This window comes from Carica papaya, chromosome 7, assembly GCF_054855325.1.
Source record: "Carica papaya isolate Zhongbai chromosome 7, ASM5485532v1, whole genome shotgun sequence".
Taxonomy (NCBI): domain Eukaryota; kingdom Viridiplantae; phylum Streptophyta; class Magnoliopsida; order Brassicales; family Caricaceae; genus Carica; species Carica papaya.
The window spans coordinates 13,085,917-13,108,851 of NC_142315.1; the positions used below are offsets into that span (position 1 = coordinate 13,085,917).

At 39.1% G+C, this 22,935-nt stretch overlaps 1 protein-coding gene and 1 pseudogene across 4 annotated transcripts; one reads left to right on the forward strand and one right to left on the reverse strand.

Annotated features, from left to right (window-relative positions):
• Positions 1-1,167: 1,167 nt before the first annotated feature.
• LOC148252978 (uncharacterized) lies at positions 1,168-8,264 on the forward strand (annotated as a pseudogene).
• Positions 8,265-10,817: 2,553 nt separating this feature from the next.
• Positions 10,818-15,578, reverse strand: LOC110817646 (EEIG1/EHBP1 protein amino-terminal domain protein). 4 transcript variants are annotated; one of them, XR_015813331.1, is made up of 3 exons: positions 12,641-15,365; positions 11,132-12,519; positions 10,818-11,023 (listed from the first exon to the last, which is right to left on the reverse strand). XR_015813331.1 is itself a non-coding variant. In XM_088207648.1 (3 exons), exons 2-3 carry the CDS (start codon positions 14,914-14,916, stop codon positions 11,376-11,378), a joined length of 3,420 nt encoding a protein of 1,139 aa, XP_088063774.1. In that variant the 5' UTR covers positions 14,917-14,929; positions 15,372-15,578; the 3' UTR covers positions 10,818-11,375. The 4 variants fall into 4 exon arrangements, 3 of the variants coding, with proteins under 3 accessions (XP_088063774.1, XP_088063775.1, XP_088063776.1); XM_088207648.1 differs by adding an exon at positions 15,372-15,578 and having other exon boundaries at positions 10,818-12,519; positions 12,641-14,929; XM_088207649.1 differs by adding an exon at positions 15,372-15,578 and having other exon boundaries at positions 10,818-12,519; positions 12,641-15,236.
• Positions 15,579-22,935: the final 7,357 nt, after the last annotated feature.

The following is a 22,935-nucleotide window of genomic DNA, read 5'->3' on the forward strand; positions in this document are numbered from 1 at the left end:
ACGGCCCAGATTAAAACAAAATGAACGGCTGTGATCAAAAGGCAAGGGGTTATAAATAGAACCTCCACACCAGACCACAAACCCTAGCCGCCAGCCGCTCGCCGGAGAAGACGAACCAGAGGCCGACCGCCGCCACCTGCCGCCACTCGCCGCCGCACCGGGGAAATTTCCGACCGCCGATCGAGGTAAATTTCATACCCCCGACTCGTTTTTCCCCACTGATTCCTCCTATGGCCAAATCGAAGCCGAAATCCCGGCCAAACGGCCGGAATACGCGGCCGAAGCCCAGCGGCGCCGCCGCGCCCCCTCTCGGTTTTTGCCTCCGACGAGGCCCTTCCCGGCCTCCGTTCGATGCAATTTTTATATCACCGTGATCACCATTCTTTTCTCTACAGGTTGACCGGAGCCGAATCACCAAAACACGAACCTCGCCGGAGAGTCGCCGCACCCGAGAGCGCCGCCGCCGGTAAGCTCCGTTTTTCCGTGATTTTTTGGCCCCCCGAGGGCCCTAAGGTTGTTTTCTGACAAGGACCAATGCGAGTGTGGCCGAATTCGGCCGAAAACGGCCGAAAACAGCCAACCCGAGGCGACTCGCCGCCGCCAGCGGCGGCGCCGTCGCCGGAGCACGGCGGAGCCGCCTTGCCGGAGTTGCGATTTGGGCCGAAAGAGGCCCTGGGCCTAATTTGGATTTTTTTTGGAACACGTGCAGGTACTGTTAGTGTGTTTCAGTTCCCCGGGAAAAATTCAGGGAAAATTAGGGACAGCCTGCAGGCGCACTGTGAATCGTATTCGGATCCCGAAAACAAGTAAGGACCCCTCACCCTATTTCCTATCACGGTATTAAAGTTCAAAATGATAAAACGGTATTTCTTGAATTAACGCATGTGTGAAATTGCTTAAGGTTGTTAATGGAGCCCGAGTCTAGTGTGATTGATGATTTACTGTTATTTGGCCTGTTTTACAGCTTTAAATGCATTATGGGGTTTGATGTGTTCATTTTATAGTTTCGAATGCATATATTACTGTTTCATTAATTATGGGTTGAATGACTGAAGAACTGATACTGTATGTTGTCTGTTCGGCATGAATTACGATTTGCTTGTTTAAATGTGAATTGATGATGCTTATTGAGGAAAAAGGGAAATGAAACATTGTATAGACTGATAATTGTATGATGGGGTCAGCCTGACTAGATATCCTGGGAGATGGTGGACGGACCGGGTCCGTAGGGAACCCTACCGGGATTGTGGTCTCACATGCCGGACGGGGTATGGAGATCTTATGGTTTTGGCGCCCATACCGGACGGGGTATGGGGACGGCCCGTTTCACCCTCATACCGGACGGGGTATTGAGGTTTATGGTTTTGGCGCCCATACCGGACGGGGTATGGGGACGGCCCGTTTCACCCTCATACCGGACGGGGTATTGAGGTTTATGGTTTTGGCGCCCATACCGGACGGGGTATGGGGACGGTCCTGGAAACTGATTATGAATGTTAAAGGTTAACGGGTAGCGGAACCCCTATGGACCCCCACGGATACTAGTAGGCTGGTAAATGAGAAAAAGATATGTTGTACAATGATTGAATTACAAGAGGCGTGATAAGTGTTATGTTTTACAGCTTAGATTATTCAATGATTATGATGATGTTATAGTTTTTCTCATATTGTTTTCATAAATTCCACCAAGGTAAGTGGATGGTAAAGGTTTTCATGTTAATAAACGAGTTTATTGTAAATTATGCTCCATTGGTCTTTTTGTGTTTTTCTACCCACCTTTACCTCCGTGACGGTGAGATATCGTGATGTTCTTACTGGGCTAGTGTAGCTCACTCCTTATTTAACCATTTCAGATCAGGAAGACATGGTTCCCGAGCCCGTTCCGCAGGAGGACGACGAAGGGGATACCTAGAGACTCTGTAGTCATACTCATAGTTTTATTTTCGAGTTTCTCTCTTAGTTAGTTTAATCTTTTATATTTTAAGTACGTTTCTGGTTTTTCGTGTAAGGGATGTTAACTGAAATTTTGATCCCGCTTCCGCATTTGATATATTTAAATACTCATTTCATTTTAATATTTTTCGGGGCCGTTACAGTTGGTATCAGAGCCGCATTTCCTCGGACCCATCCCTTACACTATAGTCCTTTAAAAAAAAAAATACTCACCGATGGGTCGTTACTCAACCATTCCTTGTAAATGCAGGTACACAGAAATGAGGAGAGGAAGGCCCCCACTAAACCGAGCGGCCCAAGATAATTCACTTCGGGAGGATTTGGACAGATTATATGAGATGGTGGAAGCTCTCGTAGCTGCCCAGCGAAGGCAAGAGGAGAGAAGGGAGTTACCCGGACCTCCTCCGCTAGCGCAGGTTGAGCCCCCGTTACAGCAGGCTGATCCCGAGCCACCCCGGCAGGAGCCTGTTCCTCCACAGTACCACCCGGCACCACAGCCGCGGTACGACCCGGTACCACAGCCACAGTACCAACAGGTACCGCCACAGCATATTCCAGTGCCCCCACCCCATCAGCAGGCGCCACCACAGGGTCCCCCAGTTCACCCTCAGCCGGCCCCGGTTCCTTTACCTCGGGACCCCGCTCCCTCCTTGATCGACCCCGGCTTCATAGAGAGGTACAGGAGACTGAACCCTTCTACTTTTTCAGGGGGATCCTCTTTCGAAGAGGCCCAATACTGGCTGGCGGAGACTGAGAGAGCATTTGAGACCTTGGGAGTAATTCCTGAGCAGAGGGCTGCCATTGCCTCCTACATGCTGGTAGGGGAAGCAGTACGCTGGTGGGAGCTCAAGCGGGCCACCTTGCCTGTACCAGTTACTTGGGAGCAGTTCCTAGCGGCTTTCCATGCGGAGTATCTCCCTAAGCACATCCAACATTTAAAGGAAATTGAATTTGCTCAGTTGGTCCAGGGTAATATGACAGTGTCGGAGTATGCCCGCAAGTTCCTGGAGCTGGGCCGACATGCCCCGGAGACATTGTTGGATGAGGGCCGAAAGGCCAGGAAATTCCAGTGGGGTCTCCGCCCGGCGATCAGACAGCACTTGTTGGTGATGGAGCTCGAGACATATTCGGCAGTCCTGGCAAAGGCGCAGATCATAGAAAGGAGCTTCGACACCCGCCCTCAGCTAGCGGGAAGTTCCCGACCTTCAGCCCCGCTCCGCAGGCCAGCGCCTACCATGCCGGTCCAACCCAGCAAGAGACCCAGGCCTGCCGCTCAGGGCCCTCCTCAGGCTATGGGGGCAGCTCGTGGGAAGATCTGCCAGTACTGCGGCAGGGATCATGGGGACCGACCCTGCTACCGCCTCAACAACACCTGTCGCATATGCGGCAGTGCCCAGCACTATGCGAGGGAGTGTCCTAGGAACCAGAATCAAGGGAGGCCTCCAATCCAGGGCAGAGTTTACAACCTTACCCAGAAGGATGCTGATGCAGACCCGGACGTGGTACATGGTATGTATACTATCTCTGGCCACATTGCTCATATTTTGTTTGATACTGGTGCATCACATTCTTTTATTTCACATGTTCTTGCTTCCAAAATTTGTGTACCACCTGATAGACTTGATTCATTATTGTTTGTATCTACCGCTGGGGGGGAGACATTACTAGGAGAGGTTGTCTACAGGGCATGTGCCGTGGAGATAGCAGATAGGAAATTGAGGGTAGACCTGATAGGGTTAGACACAGGGGATTTTGATGTAATCCTAGGAATGGATTGGCTGGCGGCGTATCACGCCACCATAGACTGCTTTAATAAAAAGATTGTATTTAATCCTCCCAACGAGGAGCCATTTACAAGTTAATAAAATTATTCGGTACTGATTCTCCCTAATGACAAATTCTTTTCTTCTTAATTCCCAGTGTGTTGATATTGTATTTTCCCTAACTAGGTAAACCCAAGAAGGAAGTTTGTATCCAAGAGATTCCAGTAGTCCGAGACTTTCCAGACGTATTTCCGGATGAACTGCCCGGTCTACCAGGGGACAGAGAGGTCGAGTTTACCATAGACTTACAGCCAGGAACCCAACCCATCTCGGTAGCTCCTTACCGAATGAGCCGCATCGAGATGGAAGAGCTAAGGAAACAAATCACTGAGCTACAAAACAGTGGCTTCATTAGACACAGCATTTCCCCATGGGGTGCCGGGGTTACTTTTGCAAAGAAAGGAGATGGAACGTTGAGACTGTGTATTGATTATAGAAGGATAAACAAGGTAACAATTAAAAACAAGTACCCTCTCCCCCAGATTGATGACCTTTTCGATCAGTTGCAGGGTGCACAGGTCTTTTCTAAAATAGATCTACGATCAGGTTACCATCAGGTAAAAGTGAGAGCAGAAGACATCCCCAAGACGGCATTCCGAACCAGGTACGGACACTATGAGTTCCTGGTTATGCCGTTTGGGCTAACCAACGCCCCGGCCATCTTTATGGATCTAATGAACAGAATCTTCAGAGAGTTCTTGGATAAATTTGTCATCGTGTTCATCGATGATATCTTAGTCTACTCAAAAAGTAGAGAAGAACATGCTCATCATCTTGCCCAAGTCCTCCAGGTACTCAGGGAAAAGAAGTTGTATGCAAAGTTGAGCAAGTGTGGATTTTGGCTCGAGCAAACCGCCTTCCTAGGACATGTTATATCGAAGGAAGGGGTGTCGGTGAACCCCGAAAAGGTTGAAGCGGTACTTGGTTGGAAAAGGCTGACAACAGTTAAGGAAATTCGCAGTTTCCTAGGGATGGCGGGTTATTACCGCCGGTTTGTCGAAGGGTTCTCCAGTCTAGCGGCCCCTCTAACCCGACTCACAAAGAAGAATGCAAAGTTTGATTGGAATGAGAACTGCGAAAGGAGTTTTTCAGAATTGAAGAAGCGACTGACTACTGCACCCGTGCTGGCTCTACCGAGCGGATCAGGAGGGTATACAGTTTATAGTGATGCCTCCTATCTGGGCCTGGGTTGTGTCCTGATGCAGCATGGAAAGGTTATAGCATATGGGTCTAGACAGCTAAAGAATCATGAGAAGAACTATCCTACCCATGACTTGGAGCTTGCCGCAATCATACACGCCTTGAAAATCTGGCGCCATTATTTGTATGGAGAGACCTTTCAGATCTACACCGATCATAAGAGCTTGAAGCACATCTTCACTCAGAAGGATCTCAACATGCGTCAGAGAAGGTGGATGGAACTCCTCAAGGACTATGATTGTGACATCCTATACCATCCAGGTAAGGGCAACGTAGTAGCCGATGCCCTCAGCAGGAAGAGTGCAGGCACCCTAGCCCATCTGATGGTTTCGGAATGCAGGTCCATTGGGGCTACGCAGCAGGTTCGACTGCAAGATCTGAAAAGGGCCACATGTTTGAGCCACCTAGCAGTCCAACCCGAGTTAATCCAAAGAATAAAGGAAGCCCAGTCAATCGACCCCGCCCTAGTAAACCGCAAGAAGGATGCAGAACAGGGAGTGAACTCAGAATTTCAGATCTCTGCCGACGGATTGATTCGTTTCAAGGACAGAATGTGTGTCCCAGACGACAATGAATTAAAAAGAGACATCATGACAGAGTCCCATAGTTCAAGGTTCGCCATGCATCCAGGAAGTACAAAAATGTACCAAACTATGCGACCCCGATTCTGGTGGAATGGGATGAAGAGAGATATAGCCGACTTTGTATCTAAGTGCTTGGTATGTTAGCAGGTCAAAGCAGAACATCAACGCCCAGGGGGGTTGCTTCAGCCTTTACCGATTCCAGAATGGAAGTGGGAACACATCACCATGGACTTCGTATCGGGACTACCCAAGGCACGATCGGGACACGATGCCATATGGGTAATTGTTGACCGACTCACTAAGTCTTCCCACTTCCTGGCCATTAGAATGACTGATTCGTTGGACAAGTTGGCAAGAATGTATGTCCGGGAAATAGTCAGACTGCATGGGGTCCCAGTAACAGTGGTATCCGACAGGGATCCCAGATTCACTTCTCGGTTTTGGAATAGTTTCCAGCAAGCTATGGGAACAAAGCTGTCCCTCAGTACTGCCTTCCACCCCCAAACCGATGGACAATCAGAGAGGACAATCCGTACGCTGGAGGATATGCTCCGAGCTTGTGTCCTTGACTCCGGAGGCCATTGGGACGACCACCTACCCCTGATAGAGTTTGCCTACAACAACAGTTACCAAGCAAGCATCGGCATGGCCCCATACGAGGCGCTATACGGGCGTCCGTGCAGGTCACCGATTTGTTGGGAGGAAGTGGGCGATAGAAGATTGTTTGGCCCGGATTTGGTGGAAGAAACCACGTCCAAGATAGTTAAGATCAAGAAGAACATCCAGACAGCTCAGAGTAGGCAAAAGAGCTATGCTGATACCCGGAGGAGAGACCTGGCCTTTGAGAAAGGTGACCGTGTGTTTCTTAAAGTCACCCCCTTCAAGGGAATTAGTAGGTTCGGCAGAAGGGGAAAATTAAACCCCAGATACATTGGACCCTTTGAAATCTTAGACAAGATTGGTACCACTGCCTACAGACTTGCACTGCCCCCTGAGCTCTCCCGGGTTCACAATGTGTTTCATGTATCTATGCTGCGCAAGTACAATCCGGACCCTTCTCATGTCGTGGCTCATGAACCGCTTTCACTCCGAGAGGACTTGTCTTATGAAGAAGTACCGGTCAGTATCACGGACCGAGAAAGCAGAATACTCCGTAACCGGGAAATATCATTTGTAAAAGTCTTGTGGCAGAACCACACGCCTAGGGAGGCGACTTGGGAGCTGGAATCAGAATTTAGGGCCCAATATCCTCATCTGTTTGATCAAGAGTAATGAGGCAAATTTGGGGACCAAATTTCTTTATGGGGGGGAGAGTTGTAGCACCCGGAAAGGAGGAGAAGAAAAAAAAAAAAAAAAAAAAAAAAAAAGGCGGCCACGTCAGCAGCCACGTCAGCAGGCCCGGTCAGCAGTCCCGGCCAACCAGGGCCTGCCACGTGGCAAGACCGCGTCACTCCAAAAGGAGCCACGTTGGCGATCCGCGTGGGTGCGATCCGACGGCCCAGATCAATCACGCGATCGGACGGCCCAGATTCAATCGCACGGACGGCCCAGATTCAATCAAAAACGAACGGCCCAGATTAAAACAAAATGAACGGCTGTGATCAAAAGGCAAGGGGTTATAAATAGAACCTCCACACCAGACCACAAACCCTAGCCGCCAGCCGCTCGCCGGAGAAGACGAACCAGAGGCCGACCGCCGCCACCTGCCGCCACTCGCCGCCGCACCGGGGAAATTTCCGACCGCCGATCGAGGTAAATTTCATACCCCCGACTCGTTTTTCCCCACTGATTCCTCCTATGGCCAAATCGAAGCCGAAATCCCGGCCAAACGGCCGGAATACGCGGCCGAAGCCCAGCGGCGCCGCCGCGCCCCCTCTCGGTTTTTGCCTCCGACGAGGCCCTTCCCGGCCTCCGTTCGATGCAATTTTTATATCACCGTGATCACCATTCTTTTCTCTACAGGTTGACCGGAGCCGAATCACCAAAACACGAACCTCGCCGGAGAGTCGCCGCACCCGAGAGCGCCGCCGCCGGTAAGCTCCGTTTTTCCGTGATTTTTTGGCCCCCCGAGGGCCCTAAGGTTGTTTTCTGACAAGGACCAATGCGAGTGTGGCCGAATTCGGCCGAAAACGGCCGAAAACAGCCAACCCGAGGCGACTCGCCGCCGCCAGCGGCGGCGCCGTCGCCGGAGCACGGCGGAGCCGCCTTGCCGGAGTTGCGATTTGGGCCGAAAGAGGCCCTGGGCCTAATTTGGATTTTTTTTGGAACACGTGCAGGTACTGTTAGTGTGTTTCAGTTCCCCGGGAAAAATTCAGGGAAAATTAGGGACAGCCTGCAGGCGCACTGTGAATCGTATTCGGATCCCGAAAACAAGTAAGGACCCCTCACCCTATTTCCTATCACGGTATTAAAGTTCAAAATGATAAAACGGTATTTCTTGAATTAACGCATGTGTGAAATTGCTTAAGGTTGCTAATGGAGCCCGAGTCTAGTGTGATTGATGATTTACTGTTATTTGGCCTGTTTTACAGCTTTAAATGCATTATGGGGTTTGATGTGTTCATTTTATAGTTTCGAATGCATATATTACTGTTTCATTAATTATGGGTTGAATGACTGAAGAACTGATACTGTATGTTGTCTGTTCGGCATGAATTACGATTTGCTTGTTTAAATGTGAATTGATGATGCTTATTGAGGAAAAAGGGAAATGAAACATTGTATAGACTGATAATTGTATGATGGGGTCAGCCTGACTAGATATCCTGGGAGATGGTGGACGGACCGGGTCCGTAGGGAACCCTACCGGGATTGTGGTCTCACATGCCGGACGGGGTATGGAGATCTTATGGTTTTGGCGCCCATACCGGACGGGGTATGGGGACGGCCCGTTTCACCCTCATACCGGACGGGGTATTGAGGTTTATGGTTTTGGCGCCCATACCGGACGGGGTATGGGGACGGCCCGTTTCACCCTCATACCGGACGGGGTATTGAGGTTTATGGTTTTGGCGCCCATACCGGACGGGGTATGGGGACGGTCCTGGAAACTGATTATGAATGTTAAAGGTTAACGGGTAGCGGAACCCCTATGGACCCCCACGGATACTAGTAGGCTGGTAAATGAGAAAAAGATATGTTGTACAATGATTGAATTACAAGAGGCGTGATAAGTGTTATGTTTTACAGCTTAGATTATTCAATGATTATGATGATGTTATAGTTTTTCTCATATTGTTTTCATAAATTCCACCAAGGTAAGTGGATGGTAAAGGTTTTCATGTTAATAAACGAGTTTATTGTAAATTATGCTCCATTGGTCTTTTTGTGTTTTTCTACCCACCTTTACCTCCGTGACGGTGAGATATCGTGATGTTCTTACTGGGCTAGTGTAGCTCACTCCTTATTTAACCATTTCAGATCAGGAAGACATGGTTCCCGAGCCCGTTCCGCAGGAGGACGACGAAGGGGATACCTAGAGACTCTGTAGTCATACTCATAGTTTTATTTTCGAGTTTCTCTCTTAGTTAGTTTAATCTTTTATATTTTAAGTACGTTTCTGGTTTTTCGTGTAAGGGATGTTAACTGAAATTTTGATCCCGCTTCCGCATTTGATATATTTAAATACTCATTTCATTTTAATATTTTTCGGGGCCGTTACATCTCGGGTGCGGCGCCTCCTCCGGCGCGAGTCGCGATGTGGTGTTTTGCTCCGGTCAACCTGTAGAGAAAAAGACGGTGGTCACAGTGGTATAAAAATTACATCAAACGGGAACCAAAAAGGGCCTCATCGGAGGCAAAAACCAAGAAAACCTGCGGTGGCGCAGCTGGACTTCAACGGTATTTTTCGACTAATTGGCTGGTAGTTTGGCTCCGATTTGGCCACAGGGAGGTTCAGCATTGAAAAATGAGCCAAGGGACGAAATTTTACCTCATTTGGCGGCCGAAAAATCCTCTGGTGTGGCGGCAGGTGACGGTGGCCGATTCCTCCGGTGGCTGGATCGTCTTCTCCGGCGAGGGTTCTGGCACCTAGGGTTTGGGGTTGGGTGTGGATGCGATTATTTATAACCCTCCCCTTTTAATCTGAGCCGTCCATCATGATTTAATCTGGGTCGTCTGATCGCGATTAAATTAAGAATGAATCTGGACCGTCCATCGCGATGCGATCTGGGCCGTCTGCACGCGTGAGATCTGGGTCGTCTGCACGCGTGAGATCTGGGCTGTCTGCACGCGCTCTTGATCTGGGTCATCCGCACGCGCTATTGATCTGGGCTGTCCGTGCGCGCGGGAACGGATCTAGGCCATCCAATCGCGTGCACGCGGATTGCCCACGTGGCTCCCCGCGTCAGCGTCCCTGCCACGCGGCGTGTCCTGGTTGGCCGGGACTGCTGACGTGGCACTATTTTTTTAAATTGTGTTTTGACTCACAATTTTCGATTTTCTTTTCAAAAACATCTTCAGAATTCAAATTTTCACCCATTTTTCCAAAAATCAATTTCAATTAAATTCCAAAAATAATTTTATCTCATTTTATTATTATTATTATTATTATTTCTATTAAATTAAATTAAAACTTTATAAATTAATTATTAAAATAAAATAAAATAAAACAAAATTCTAATAAAAATTAAAATAAAATAAAATAAAAGTTGTGGGCGTTACAGGTGCAGGTGCACACGGAATTGAATAAAAGGAATTCAACCATGAATTTTGTTGACTGAAAATACATAGATTTCATCCATTGAATAGAAGAAAACTTCAAGAATTCCACTTTTTGAATTTGAAAGGTGTTGATAATAATAAGAAAAAGTCTCAGTACTTTCATTTTTGCCCTCTGCATCAAATATATAAGCACTTCCGTTAGTTTTTGCTCTTAGTGATTAGTACAAGAAAGATAACCGATATTCTTTGAAATAAACTTAAAAGAAAAGTAAAAGTATTTAACAATTATATTTCAATAATTTCAAAAATTACATATATTAAATGAAATGGGTGTATACCACTTAAAATAATGAATATGTAAATTTTTTTAATAAAATGTTAAAGAATAATTCGCATTATATTTGCCTTACAATTATGTATATATTAGTAGGATTGAAAATTTAATTTATTAATGTGATTGAACATGCAAATTGACCAACAAACCGATATAAGATAATAATTAACCAAATCCTAAACAAGTTTTTAGGTCATGTCTTTTTAATTTTGTACTAATTACTTCAGTTTGTAGAAAAACTTATTACACGACAGATTCTCGTACCAAAAATAAGATGAACCAAAGCCTTTTTAACCAGTACAAGCCACAATTTTATCAGTAGTATCAAACCAAGTACAGGAAGGAATAGAACTTACATAAACAGAAATCCATGAGTATCATGTAGTGCCCGCGATACGGCCATTCAAAGTACATCAAGTTTCTGATTCACTATCAATACTACTATCAGTGCTTGGCTGCTTGCACAACTGCTATCAAACAAAATATTATTCCTTCCAGTGACATCGACATCAATGCACAAGGGAATGTTATCACAAGATTTATAAAAAAAAAAATGCAGATGTAGCAAAAATCACCTGTATTTATCTTGTATTTGATGGTGATTATTGATTCACCAAACTTTACACAAGAACTCAATAAGCTGAACCCATTAGCCTTTTTGTAGTCTTCTAAAGACTGTCATCTGTACTGTACGCCTATTCTACTATAGACATAGTAGAATTTTCCTCCCTCAGGAAGTCCTTTACCCTTTGTTCCATCGGAATAATACAAATTGAGAAATAGATTATTTTTTCCATAAAAGAATGGAACTCTTTCGACTCAACGCAATCTGATTGTCTCATTTGGGAAAATAACATTGGGATTTCTTATATGTGGATTAAGTGCTGCCAGTTCCTTCCATTTAGACCCAGTACCGTGAATTCGTGACGAGATGCTCCACAAAGTATCACCAGGCTGCACCTTTGTTGTCGAAGGGGCTGACGATTTAGGGACAGCCTTTGACTTAATAAGTGGATGCTTATTGCTCTTGCCCATCCCATTAGCAACCAACCAACGAGAACCGGACTGTTGCTGTGTTGCACTACCCCAAAGCTTTTTCTTGCCCGATTCAGACTTCAAGCCAGCAACATGGACTTCTGTAATTTTAAACTGAGCAATTGATTCCTCCTTTTCTTCTTTTACCTCATTCTTTACTTCCACTTTCGCCACTAACTGTGATTCATCATCTTCTTCACTGTTTCCTGTCAACATTGAGACCGTACTGTATATTTTTGGCTTTGGTGGGACAAAAACTCTCTCTACTTGAATCAGAGCAAGCATCGGTGCACCAACAGGCTCATAGTTTCGTAAAGGATCACGAAGTTGCACCATTAGTGTCACAGTGAAGTTATTCCCCAACAAACCACACTTACGACCACGTCCTTTCGTCCTTCTCCTCTCTCCCTTGGATCCTCCACGAATTAAGTCCAAGGAACTAGCATTATGGGCAGCAAGAATTCTGGATGTACGCTCACTGATCTCATCCTCATCACCAATTTCACCAGAATCCAGCTTCATCCATTCATCAAGAGTTAGTGACAGACCCATTAATCCATCAACATCATCTCCACTGTCCTTTACATCCAACAATTGCAATCCAGCAGCTCCCTCCAAACCAAGGGACCCACTTATGTTCACCCCCCTACCCTGAAGAGCTGAAATTTCTCCAATAGAGCGAGCGCTGATGTTTGAAGGAGCATCCTCATTTGACATGCCAGATTGTATTCTCAATCCCTCTATCGAAAGTGCTTCAATCTTATCCATAGCCAAAGGAGCAAGATCTTCCAGGGATACATATTCTGAGCATCCCTCATTACCAGAGTTTGAATTAAGCTTGCTAGATAGGGAGGAACTGCCTGAAGGTCTCTTTTGCCCAACAGATATATCTTGCCCAATATTAGATTCATGCTGCAATATATTCAATCTGCATGAAAGAAAAAAAAAAATAAAACATAGATATCATTCTGCAAACAACATTTTAGAAAAGATATGAACTATTTTCTTATTCTAAAAAGCATGACTTGACTAGAAAGGGACTGACAAACCTATCAGGTTCCGGCAGGTTGGCTCCAGCTTCCCATGCTACCTGTTGCATGGTCTTCCCCATTATATCATCTAAAGGCATTAACTTATTTGCCTGCATAGAGAGCTTTTCAATTCCAATTGAGGCCAATTGCTGTAGTATCTCCATAACACCAGAACCCATTTCGGCAGGCACCACAACTGGATTAGAAACTTGCATGACCAAGTTGCTAGCATTTTTCGAATTTTTGAAAAGTGTGGGATTCATAGACCGCAAAAACCCTCCATTCTTTGTTTGAAGAAATGGGCCCAAACCTTCTCCTAGAGAAGGTAATTCAAGTGGCTCTTCAAGAGCTAAATCAACTGGTGCAGAAGTGGTAGCTCTGTGAGGTGGAGAATACTGGAAAACCTTCTCATTCAACCCCCACTCCCGCATTAAAGCTTCAGTTTCTAAGTCTTCCAACAACGTGGCCCCTGTTTTGTTCTCCATCACCTGAGCTGCCATCTCATGGTCCTTCTCAGCATCCTGAATAACTGACGACAGTTCAAAATCCTCATTCAAGCTTCCCCGCTCAGACACTCTTGGAGCATTATAGCCAGATTCTGCCTGGTGCACATTATCTAGATCAAAATCAAATAAAGAACAACCAGCAGCTAAGGTTTCCTTCTCAAACTGTCTCAACAACTTCTCTCTAGGGGACTCAGGCTCACTCTCAGAACTCAGACCAAATGGGCTGTGTTCAATCCCTAGCATGTTTAGGAATTCACTCGCCACAGATTCAGTAACATCATCCAAGCTGAGTGACCTCCCTTTCTGACTTGATCTGTAACTTGTTTTAACTTCCATATAGTCTTCTTGGTCTTCAGGAGAATCTAGTGCTGCTGTCTCTAAATTTGATACAATCTCTAAAGCTGATTCCAATTCTTTCATCAATGTTTCTTTTGAAAATCCGGCATCCTCTTGAGAATGGAAATCATGCACCACATGTTGATCCAAACAGTTATCACTTTCCTCATTCAGCTGATGAAGTTCACTGCCCTCTTCACAAGCTACTTGTACACCAGTATCAACTTCAACAACTTCAGGACTTGCTACCATATCAGAAGCTTTCTTTGGGAATTCCTCCAAGCTGATATGTTCCTCTAAAGGTAATTCTATCCCTCTCTCAATTACAGAAAAGTCACTGCCTTCACATTCATTTTCAATTACTTCTTTATCAGAACCAGCCACTGGAGACGAAGGGGGCTCAAGATTTTCATTACCAAACCCAACACCAGAAGGAACTGATTGATTCATCTTTTCTTCATCGAATTTCTGAAATAGCACACTCACTGAAGTGGCTAGTTCTGACTGTGATGTTGGCAGAATTTCATGAAGTTCTTTTATGTCCTCCATGAACTGTGATGAAGCACTTGATTGCTGATTAGTGATAGCAGGAAGACTTCCAGCACGCCTCATTGAGCCCTGGCCACCACCTTGATCAGATTTATTGACTGCTTTCACAACATCAAGATCGTTCTCCTTTGCTTTTAACACTTCAGCAGCATTCTGCTTAGTTCCAGGGGGAATAAAATGATCCCCAATTACCAGATATCCAAAACTAACATTCATGGTCGCACCTTTGGCCTTTCCTGACAACCTAAAACTTGTTGTCCACTTCCCGGAGCTCTTTTCATCCTGCAATTCCTCCAGCGTGAGAGGAAGCAACCTCGTAAGATCAACCCGATGCTTCCCCAAATCAAGCTCTGGTCCTCCGTTTACAGCAGCATACAGCAAGAAGTGCTTTGCCTCATACTTGGCTGAATGGTGAGGTCCGCTCCTACTTCCATGAACCAAGCATGAGTGCGTCAACTTCTCCTCAAATTCAGCCGTCCCATTAAGAACCTTCACTGGACGAGTTACTAAACCCCCATCCCGCCTCTTCCAGTGCACACGAATACTAACGCCATTGAAACTAGGAGGCAATCCCTCGATGGAGTGGACTTGAAGGGTGAAACAACAGTTAAACCTCCGGTTACGTACTTGTGAAAAAGCTCTCAAGGGCCAATTCCAAATGGATTTCTTGTCCTTTCGAGATGGGTCCTCATTTCCATACTTACCATTACGCTCGGATTTGGGTTCAGGAAAACGGGCTTTTCCCGTTGATTTTGACCGTGAACTAGGGGAAGCAATTGCTTTCCGTGCAGCGGTTTTGTCCAAATACAGAGCTTTGCTTATAGCTTCTATTTCATTCAACAACCTCCTATTACCAGAATCGTCACCTATCTTCTTCCCAGAGTCAACTTTTGACAACATCATCTTTTATTTCAAGCTAAAAACCAAACCCAAACACAGAATCTCTAATCAGATTAACTAAAGCTCCTCTATATAAATCAAATAAATACAAAAACGGAAGATTCAATGTTACAGCACAATCCTTCTCTTCTCTGCCTTTGCAACGCAAACACCAAAATAAAGAAGAAGAAGAAGAAGAAGAAGAAGGAAAAAAGGAAAACTAAAACATCCACAACCCAAAATTTGAATTACCGGTACTGGAATAAAATTTAAAAAAAAAAATAAAGAGAAACCCTAAATTACTTCATCGAAAATATCGCCCCACCTTCTCTGACTCTCTCAATCTGAAATTCAAATTGCGACTTACGCATGAAAAGGAAGAGGGGTTCAAAAGAATTAAAAACAAAATACAAATAAACAAAAGATATCAACGAATAGATTTAAAATGAAACAAGATGAGAGAGATATCGGTATCTTACAGGGGCAGATTACTTGGCAAATTCTATCTGTGAAAATTACCGCTGCCTTTTTCTATCAACGCTTCAAACCAAGAGGGCTAGTCAATACGAAGTATTTGACGATTGGTGCCCCTCCATTTTTGAACAAATACGATCTCCTGAACACTGTTTCGTCCTATGTTATTCTTTACCCAACATTTGCAAGATTATTATCTTAATCTCCCCCTCGGCTCTTGTCTATATTTTGAGGTTAAATTACATTTTTAGAAGAAAAAATATTTTAAAAAAAAAGATATTTACAGATATAAAATATTATTTTGTTAACTAAAATAAGATATTAGATAAGTTGGCAGATACGTTGAATTTATTTTATGGTTGACTTAATTTTTATAATTTTAATATTAAAAATATTTATTACTATGTTTTTAATTTAATATAGTTATGTTAAATAGACTTATGTAATGTATGTATTAAATATTTTCTTTAATAAATTATATAATTAATTAATTATGTTTTAAATTTTAAATAAAAATTTATATATTTTAATAATTAAATAATACTTTTATAATAATAAATACATTTATCACATCATTTTAAAAAAAAAATTAAAAAAAATATTTATTTGATCAAATTTCTAGAGTTAATTATAGATGTCAAAATAAAATTTTAAAATAAATATTTAAATAAAATATATATATTAATTAACACAAAGAGTTTATAAAGCTTGATTAAAAAAATAAATAAATAATAAAGAGTGCAAACTTATTAAATTCCCTTGCAATTTAAAAACAAGCTTCTAAATAGTGGCATTAAAAGCTTGCACTCACATGATTACAAGTACCTTACAATGCACAAACGAATGTGATAAATGCATTTATTATAATATTTTTTTAAAAAAATTCAAAATATCATTTTTGTCTACAAGTATATATTCTTAGAAGTCATTTTGATATTAAAGATTTTAGTGAGGCATAATTTATCTTAGGTATGAAAATTACAAAAACATGTGATGACATTTTTCTCTATTAGTCTCATGATATAAAAAATATTTTGAAAAAAAATATAATTACATTGATCATAAGCATGTAGTCCATTTTCTAGTAACTAAATTATGTAATATTTAGAAGGTTTATTAACTAAGGAGATTGTTAAGAAAAAGAATTTGTAACATATTTTGGGGATATGATTGGAATTAATAGAATTATGAGGGACTTACTTTTTTCTTTACATTTTGTTGGAAAAAAAAAAAGTATCATGTAGGAAAATATTATTTATTTATATATGACGTGAGTTATTTTTATTGTGATACTTGAGAATTAAATTTTATTTAAAAAATACTTAATAAAATCTATAATTTATATGAATAGTATGTCACAGTTGAAATAATAATGTTTCTTACAGATTTTATGTTTCTTATAGATTTTACCTCTATGATTGTAAAATAAAATTTATTCTTGAGAAAATTAAATTTATTTTCAAATACACTTGTGAAAACTAGAGAAGTATAAAGGTCACATGTGTAAGTTAATAAAGCTCATGTTAACATCTAAATTGTTAAGTAAGAGATAATATAATTATAAAATAATTATTGATTCTAATTAATTATTATTATTTTATCAGTAAATATTCAATATAAAATCACATCTTCATAAAGTATATTAACTTTTTTCTTTATTCAATAAACTCTCCTTTACATAGTTTTTTTTTATTATTAAAAATGAAGGAAAAATGTTATTATATTTTTGATATTGGAAATATTTATTGTATTATTTTTTTTAATTTAATGTAATAATAATAAACAAATTTCTTTAAACTACCTATTAAATATTGTTATCATTATATATCAATAAATTCCAATATTTATGAATTTTAAAAACGTCTTAGTAGGATTTTTGGAGAAAAATAATAAGAAAATATTCTTAAATTCTTTAATTTTATGCTGGAATTGTTTGGTAAACTATTTTCTTGTTTTTCAATTTCACATAATCATATTTTTGACCTTTTTTTTTTTAAAAAAAAATATATTTTTGGCGAAGATAGATTCCTTGCTCCAAATTTAATGAATTAATTAATGAAAAGCGATTACGAGATTATAGATTTGGAATTTTGACTATTAAAATATAATTTAAAATGAAACAAACTTGAACATAGATTATATATTATTAAGAAATAGAGGCTTAAAGAGCCTCAGGTCATCTACCCAAAAAATGTGGTAAAATACCAAATACTAAAAGATTCAAGGAAAAAAAAAATCCATTATGATTTAAAATGAGTTATATACAAAGTATTATGCTTTCTTCCAAATATTTTCAAAAATATATATTGAAAATTGCCAGGCCGAAAACGGCGCGGATCATTAATAATTAAACATTATATTATACATGCATCACGCCAATCTCATGAATTATTCAAAATCAAATCAAGCAAACGTGGGCCCACCACGAATTTCAAAATGACGCGCCCACCATTAGACTCTTGATTTATTTATTGAATAGAAATAAAACAAATTCTTTTATAAAAACACATTCTGCATGAATGTTCATCCAAATATCAATTTTTATCATTTGAATAAATGATGATTAGTAAGAATTTATTAAAAACTATAGTAATTATTCAATTAAAAAAAGTAACTAGTCAGATTGTGCATGAATATTCAAAAATTAAAATGTATACTAGCTAAATTATGTATGAATATTTAAAAATTAATAATTTCTATAGTTCGTTTGAATGAATATAACTGTTAAGAATTTTATTTTAAAAATGCTTGTAATAACTCTAATTCAATTAAAAAAAGTAACGATTGTGCATGAACTCAAAAAATTAACTTTTACTTTTGAATAAATAATTATTACAAGATATTTTTACTTTTAAAAACATGTGAGTTATTATTTAATAAAAATTGATGAGACATGTATAGGGATGAATTTCATGATCCTTTATAAAAAAAAAAAAAACGTAATTCAATAAGTTAGCTTTCTATATATTATATATATAATTCAATAATTTTTCTGAATTCTTGTTTGTGGGCCCAGGTACTAGGTGCTTATTGGTAATTTTCACCCATATGGAGCTCCTACTTGTACAAGTCGGGCTAACTATATATCTCTACAATTCTCAATTCTCTCATGTTTAATCAAAATATCTCCTGTAACATATAAACATATTCAATTTATTACCATTAACTTGAATTGACTGTATAGAAATTAAAAAATTTGTAATCTAATTTTCAACACATCTTGTGTTACCATATACTTAAATTCTTATATTTATTAGCATCAAAACCACGATTTCTAGATTTTTAAATTATGTGTATATATAAAATAAACACAACTAAACCCAAAGTGACCATTATTTATGTTCAAAATTCACATTTTAAACTTTGGATTTATGCACGCCATTGATATGAACATTTATATGGTAGACACTGAATCAAAAAATCTTTGTTTACATAAAATTATAACTCAATTATTTTTTTAAACATTCTATTCGATTAAATCATTCAAAAATTATTAAGGATTAATGCATAAATTATAATTTATTTATTTATTAATTTATAGTCAAATAGAATTTATCTTTTAATTAGACTTGGTTCATGCTTATCTTTTAAATTCATATAATTAATGAAGTTTATTTTTAAAAGATTTAATTCATGTTTATCTTTTAGATATCATGCAGTTAGTGGGAGCTTATTTTTTTTCGAGATTTGTTCATATGTAAGTCTATTTAAAGACATATTTAGTTGTCAATTTTGAGTTAATTGAAATTCAAGTTTTCTTCACTAAGAAAAACTCCAACAATTGATATTAGAGTCTTTCTTATTCATGGGTCTATGAGAATAAAAAAATAGAGAGAAAATAAATGAATCCCTTACATTAAATATAGTACCAAACACTTCTCTTTTAGCTTCACCTCCAATTTTCATCTGGAAAATTTATCAATTATGGGTTGTTAAAATACAAACATATTTGCAATTTTTTTTTTTAAATTTGTGGGATGTGATTAAAAATGATGGTGAACTCTCACTATTACCATTTCATTCAACTATACCTCAAGTAAAGAGTCACAATAAAGAATCCAAGAAGTTCAAATAAAAAACTTGTATGTACTATTCAGTTTTTGAAGTGATTTTCACTAATGTCATGACTTGTGAAACTCCAAAAGAAATATAAAATTTACTTAAAACTGAGTATTTAAGTAATAAGCAAACCAAATTGATGCATGTTTTCGATCTTAAGAGAGAATTTGAGATTCAAAAGACGAAGGAATGGGAAAGAATCAATGAGTATATTAATAAGCTCATGATAACTGTTAACAAAATTAAATTGTTTGGTGAAGTGTTTTTAGACAATAGAATTGTTGAAAAAAAATTCTTGTAAGCTTGCCTAAAAAGTTTGAGTCAAACATTTCATCACTTAAAGATTCCAAGAAACTCTCAAAAATTACAGTTGTAGAATTAATCAACACTTTACAAGCCATGGAGCAGAGAAGAGGAATGAGAGATGAAAACATAATGGAGGGAGCCTTCATCGCTAAGACACCAAACAAGTCTTCATCAACATCAGAAAAGCAAAAATTTTCACCATGCAGAGTATGCAAGAAAGAGAACCATGATGAGAAAGATTATTGGCGTAACGATAAACTACAGTGCTTTAATTGTAAAAGATTTGGGTATATACAAAAAATTACAGGTTTAATAATAAGTAAGCAAATTTTTGTCAAGAATGAGAGTCTCTTTTTGAAAACTAAAGAGAAGTGTTCCAAGAAAATTAATAACAAATTTTGGTGAGAAGTACATCAATAATTGGAGATTAGTAAGAAGTGAATCAATAATTAGAGATTGGTAAAAAATACATCAATAATAAAAGATAAATGCTTCAAATATAAAGATTAAACAAGACATATTGGAGAGAGGTGCTCCAATAAGACAAATTTGATATTTATAATTTCTACATTATGTGAGAATACTAAATTGTATAGGAATATCTAAAGACTAATTTTTATCATTTGTATAAGTTATGATTAGTAGGAATTCTTTAAAAAAAATGGAGTAATAATTCAAGTAGAAAAATCAGTGCGGGCCAGATTGTGCATGAACTCAAAAATTAACTTTTACTTTTGAATAAATGATTATTACGAGATATTTTTTAAAACATGAGTAATTATTTAATAAAAAAATTGATTAGACATTTATATAAATTTCATGATGCTTTCTAAGATTTAAAGAAAACTGTAATTCAATAAGTTAGCCTTCTGTAAATTCAAAATTTATATGTGTATATATATATTTTTTCATTTTAGAAAGTAGTTTTTGATGCGGAAACCAATGATTTTTTCCTCAACTTTTTGGTCACCAAGGTACTGCCAACTCTTGCTGAACTCAAGTAATCAAAAGGGTTTGTCAAAACACTCTTGAAACACGTTTTCAATTAAACTTAGACTGAAACCTAAACCTAATTGACAAAGCTTTCAAAGATGTTTTAAATAGGAAGAATCAATTCTATTTATTAAGTTTAAACTTAACTAAACAGGTTGAAACACCTTAACATATGATTAAGAAAGACAAAGCTCACTTAAATCAAAGAGAATTTTTAAAAAATTTTTCTGCCATGAATAATCCGAACACCCATATATATAGGGCTAGGGTTTAGTCAAGCTATGGTAATTCCGAAATAACATATTCCTAATTACAAAAAAAAAATAGAAATCCTAACCTAAATAGGATTAATATCTGGTCAAAGATAATGCTTCCATTTGAAACTAAACTCCCTATTAAGATAGGAAATACAAAATAAAAAAAAAGGAAACAAATCCTTTAAAATAGGCATAAATTCGTCCAAGACTCTAGGGAAGCTTCTTGGTCAGCAAGCAACTTGAATGTAGGCTAAAAAAAGCAGCTACTTAAGGCCCAAACAATATACATGGGCTGGTCATAATGAAAATAAGCTTCTTGGAGCCCAAGTAATCACAATGATGACGCTGAACTACTTGTATAGTTGTTGTTAATGTATTGTGCAAGCCCATTATCTTCTTGATGTTCAAAACACAAAGAATGAGCTTGTAATCCAATTCGGCTTAAGCAAGGTCGTGGCCCAAAGGCCCAATTAAATGCACCAAATTGGATTCTTAGATATTGTCTCCATAACTCGATCCAGGATAATTAGAAAGCATCCTTTGCGTATAGCTCTGAATGTTGGTCTTCAATTGTTTGGAAATACTTCTAGTAATTGGACCAGGCCTCAACGTTGGGCAATCCTCTTGATTTCCCTTAATATCTGTGTCATTCCCCATCTCCTCAAAAGCATTCAACCTCGAATGATAGTGATGCGGAACTCCAAGACCCTTGCTTGAACCTTAGAACTCTTCAATCGGTTTAGAACGGAATTTAGATCACAAGTAAAAAGGAATCAAATTTTTTCAATCACCCAAATGGTAGAAGTTAAATAGAACCCAAGAAAGATAAATGACATCCTTGAACCCAATCCAAACAAGCACCAAGAATAATTGAAATGGGAAATCAAAATTGAAATACAAGTGATAACAATTGTATTCCAAATTAATACCTTGTGCATAAAGTGAAAGAAAGCCAAAACGTTCTCAACTCAATTCTGAAATATTTAATTACAACTAATCACGTTTTGCTCTCGTAGTATGAGCACTTGTGTTTCACTCAATTTTGGCTTTTACCCTCTTTTGAGCTCACATTCTCTTATTTTTTACCACTCAGGCAATCTTTTATAACTTTATACAAAAGGACCAATTCAAACAATAATTAATTATCACTATGTACTCAATTTTAATTAGAGATAACAAAGAATTCCTAAAGAAACAGGATACACGAATTCAACTCTAGAAACAAACTAGAACAATCTAAATAATGAAGAGCACAGACTTGATATAGAAATAAGTGTATGATGATTTTTATGTTAATTAGACAACAACGAATCAATATTATTACCTCAAGATGTAATAAGAAGCAAACGACAGAAATATTAAATGAAAACTAAAGATGCAAGAAGAAAAAATGGTGAATCTGAAATTTAATGCACGAAACTTGTAATTCTCTAATAGAACCACAGCTTATCACCCAAAACACTCAAATTAAGTGAAACAAACAGTTTTGGAAGAAAACAAACTCAATTGAGGTGAGTTATTTCCAAACAGCCCCAAAAATTACACAAAGAATCTCAACCAAACAAATAGCCTTGAAACAAGTTTTCCTTTTAAATTTTAAATGTATTTGAATGTTATATGAGATAAATAAAAGGAAAATAACAGCAGGTATTTCAATTACACAAGGTAGAATTGGTTGAAGTGTGTTTTGCACAATTAAGCAAATTAGGTTAATCTGATTTATTTATTTATTTTTGCTGAATGCAAATTTGTCTTTTTTGTGTGTGCAAGAAATAATGAAAATAAAGAAAAAAAAATAAGGATAGACTAATTTACTTGGTGAACCAATGCTCTGATACCAAATCACGTGAGGGAGTGATTTGTAAGGTTGCAATCTATTTTGTTTGTCATTAAAATTTTAGATTTGAAGATGGAGCCATAAGGGAGTGAAAAAATATCAAAAGATCAAGAATTC

What these genes read in the sequence shown, in the direction of transcription:
- LOC110817646 (XM_088207648.1), bottom strand. Translation starts at nt 14,916, where the DNA reads ATGATGTTGTCAAAAGTTGACTCTGGGAAGAAGATAGGTGACGATTCT. An exon ending in AACCTGCCGGAACCTGATAG is followed by an intron (nt 12,520 to 12,640) that starts GTTTGTCAGTCC and finishes TCTTTCATGCAG; the next exon opens with ATTGAATATATTGCAGCATG.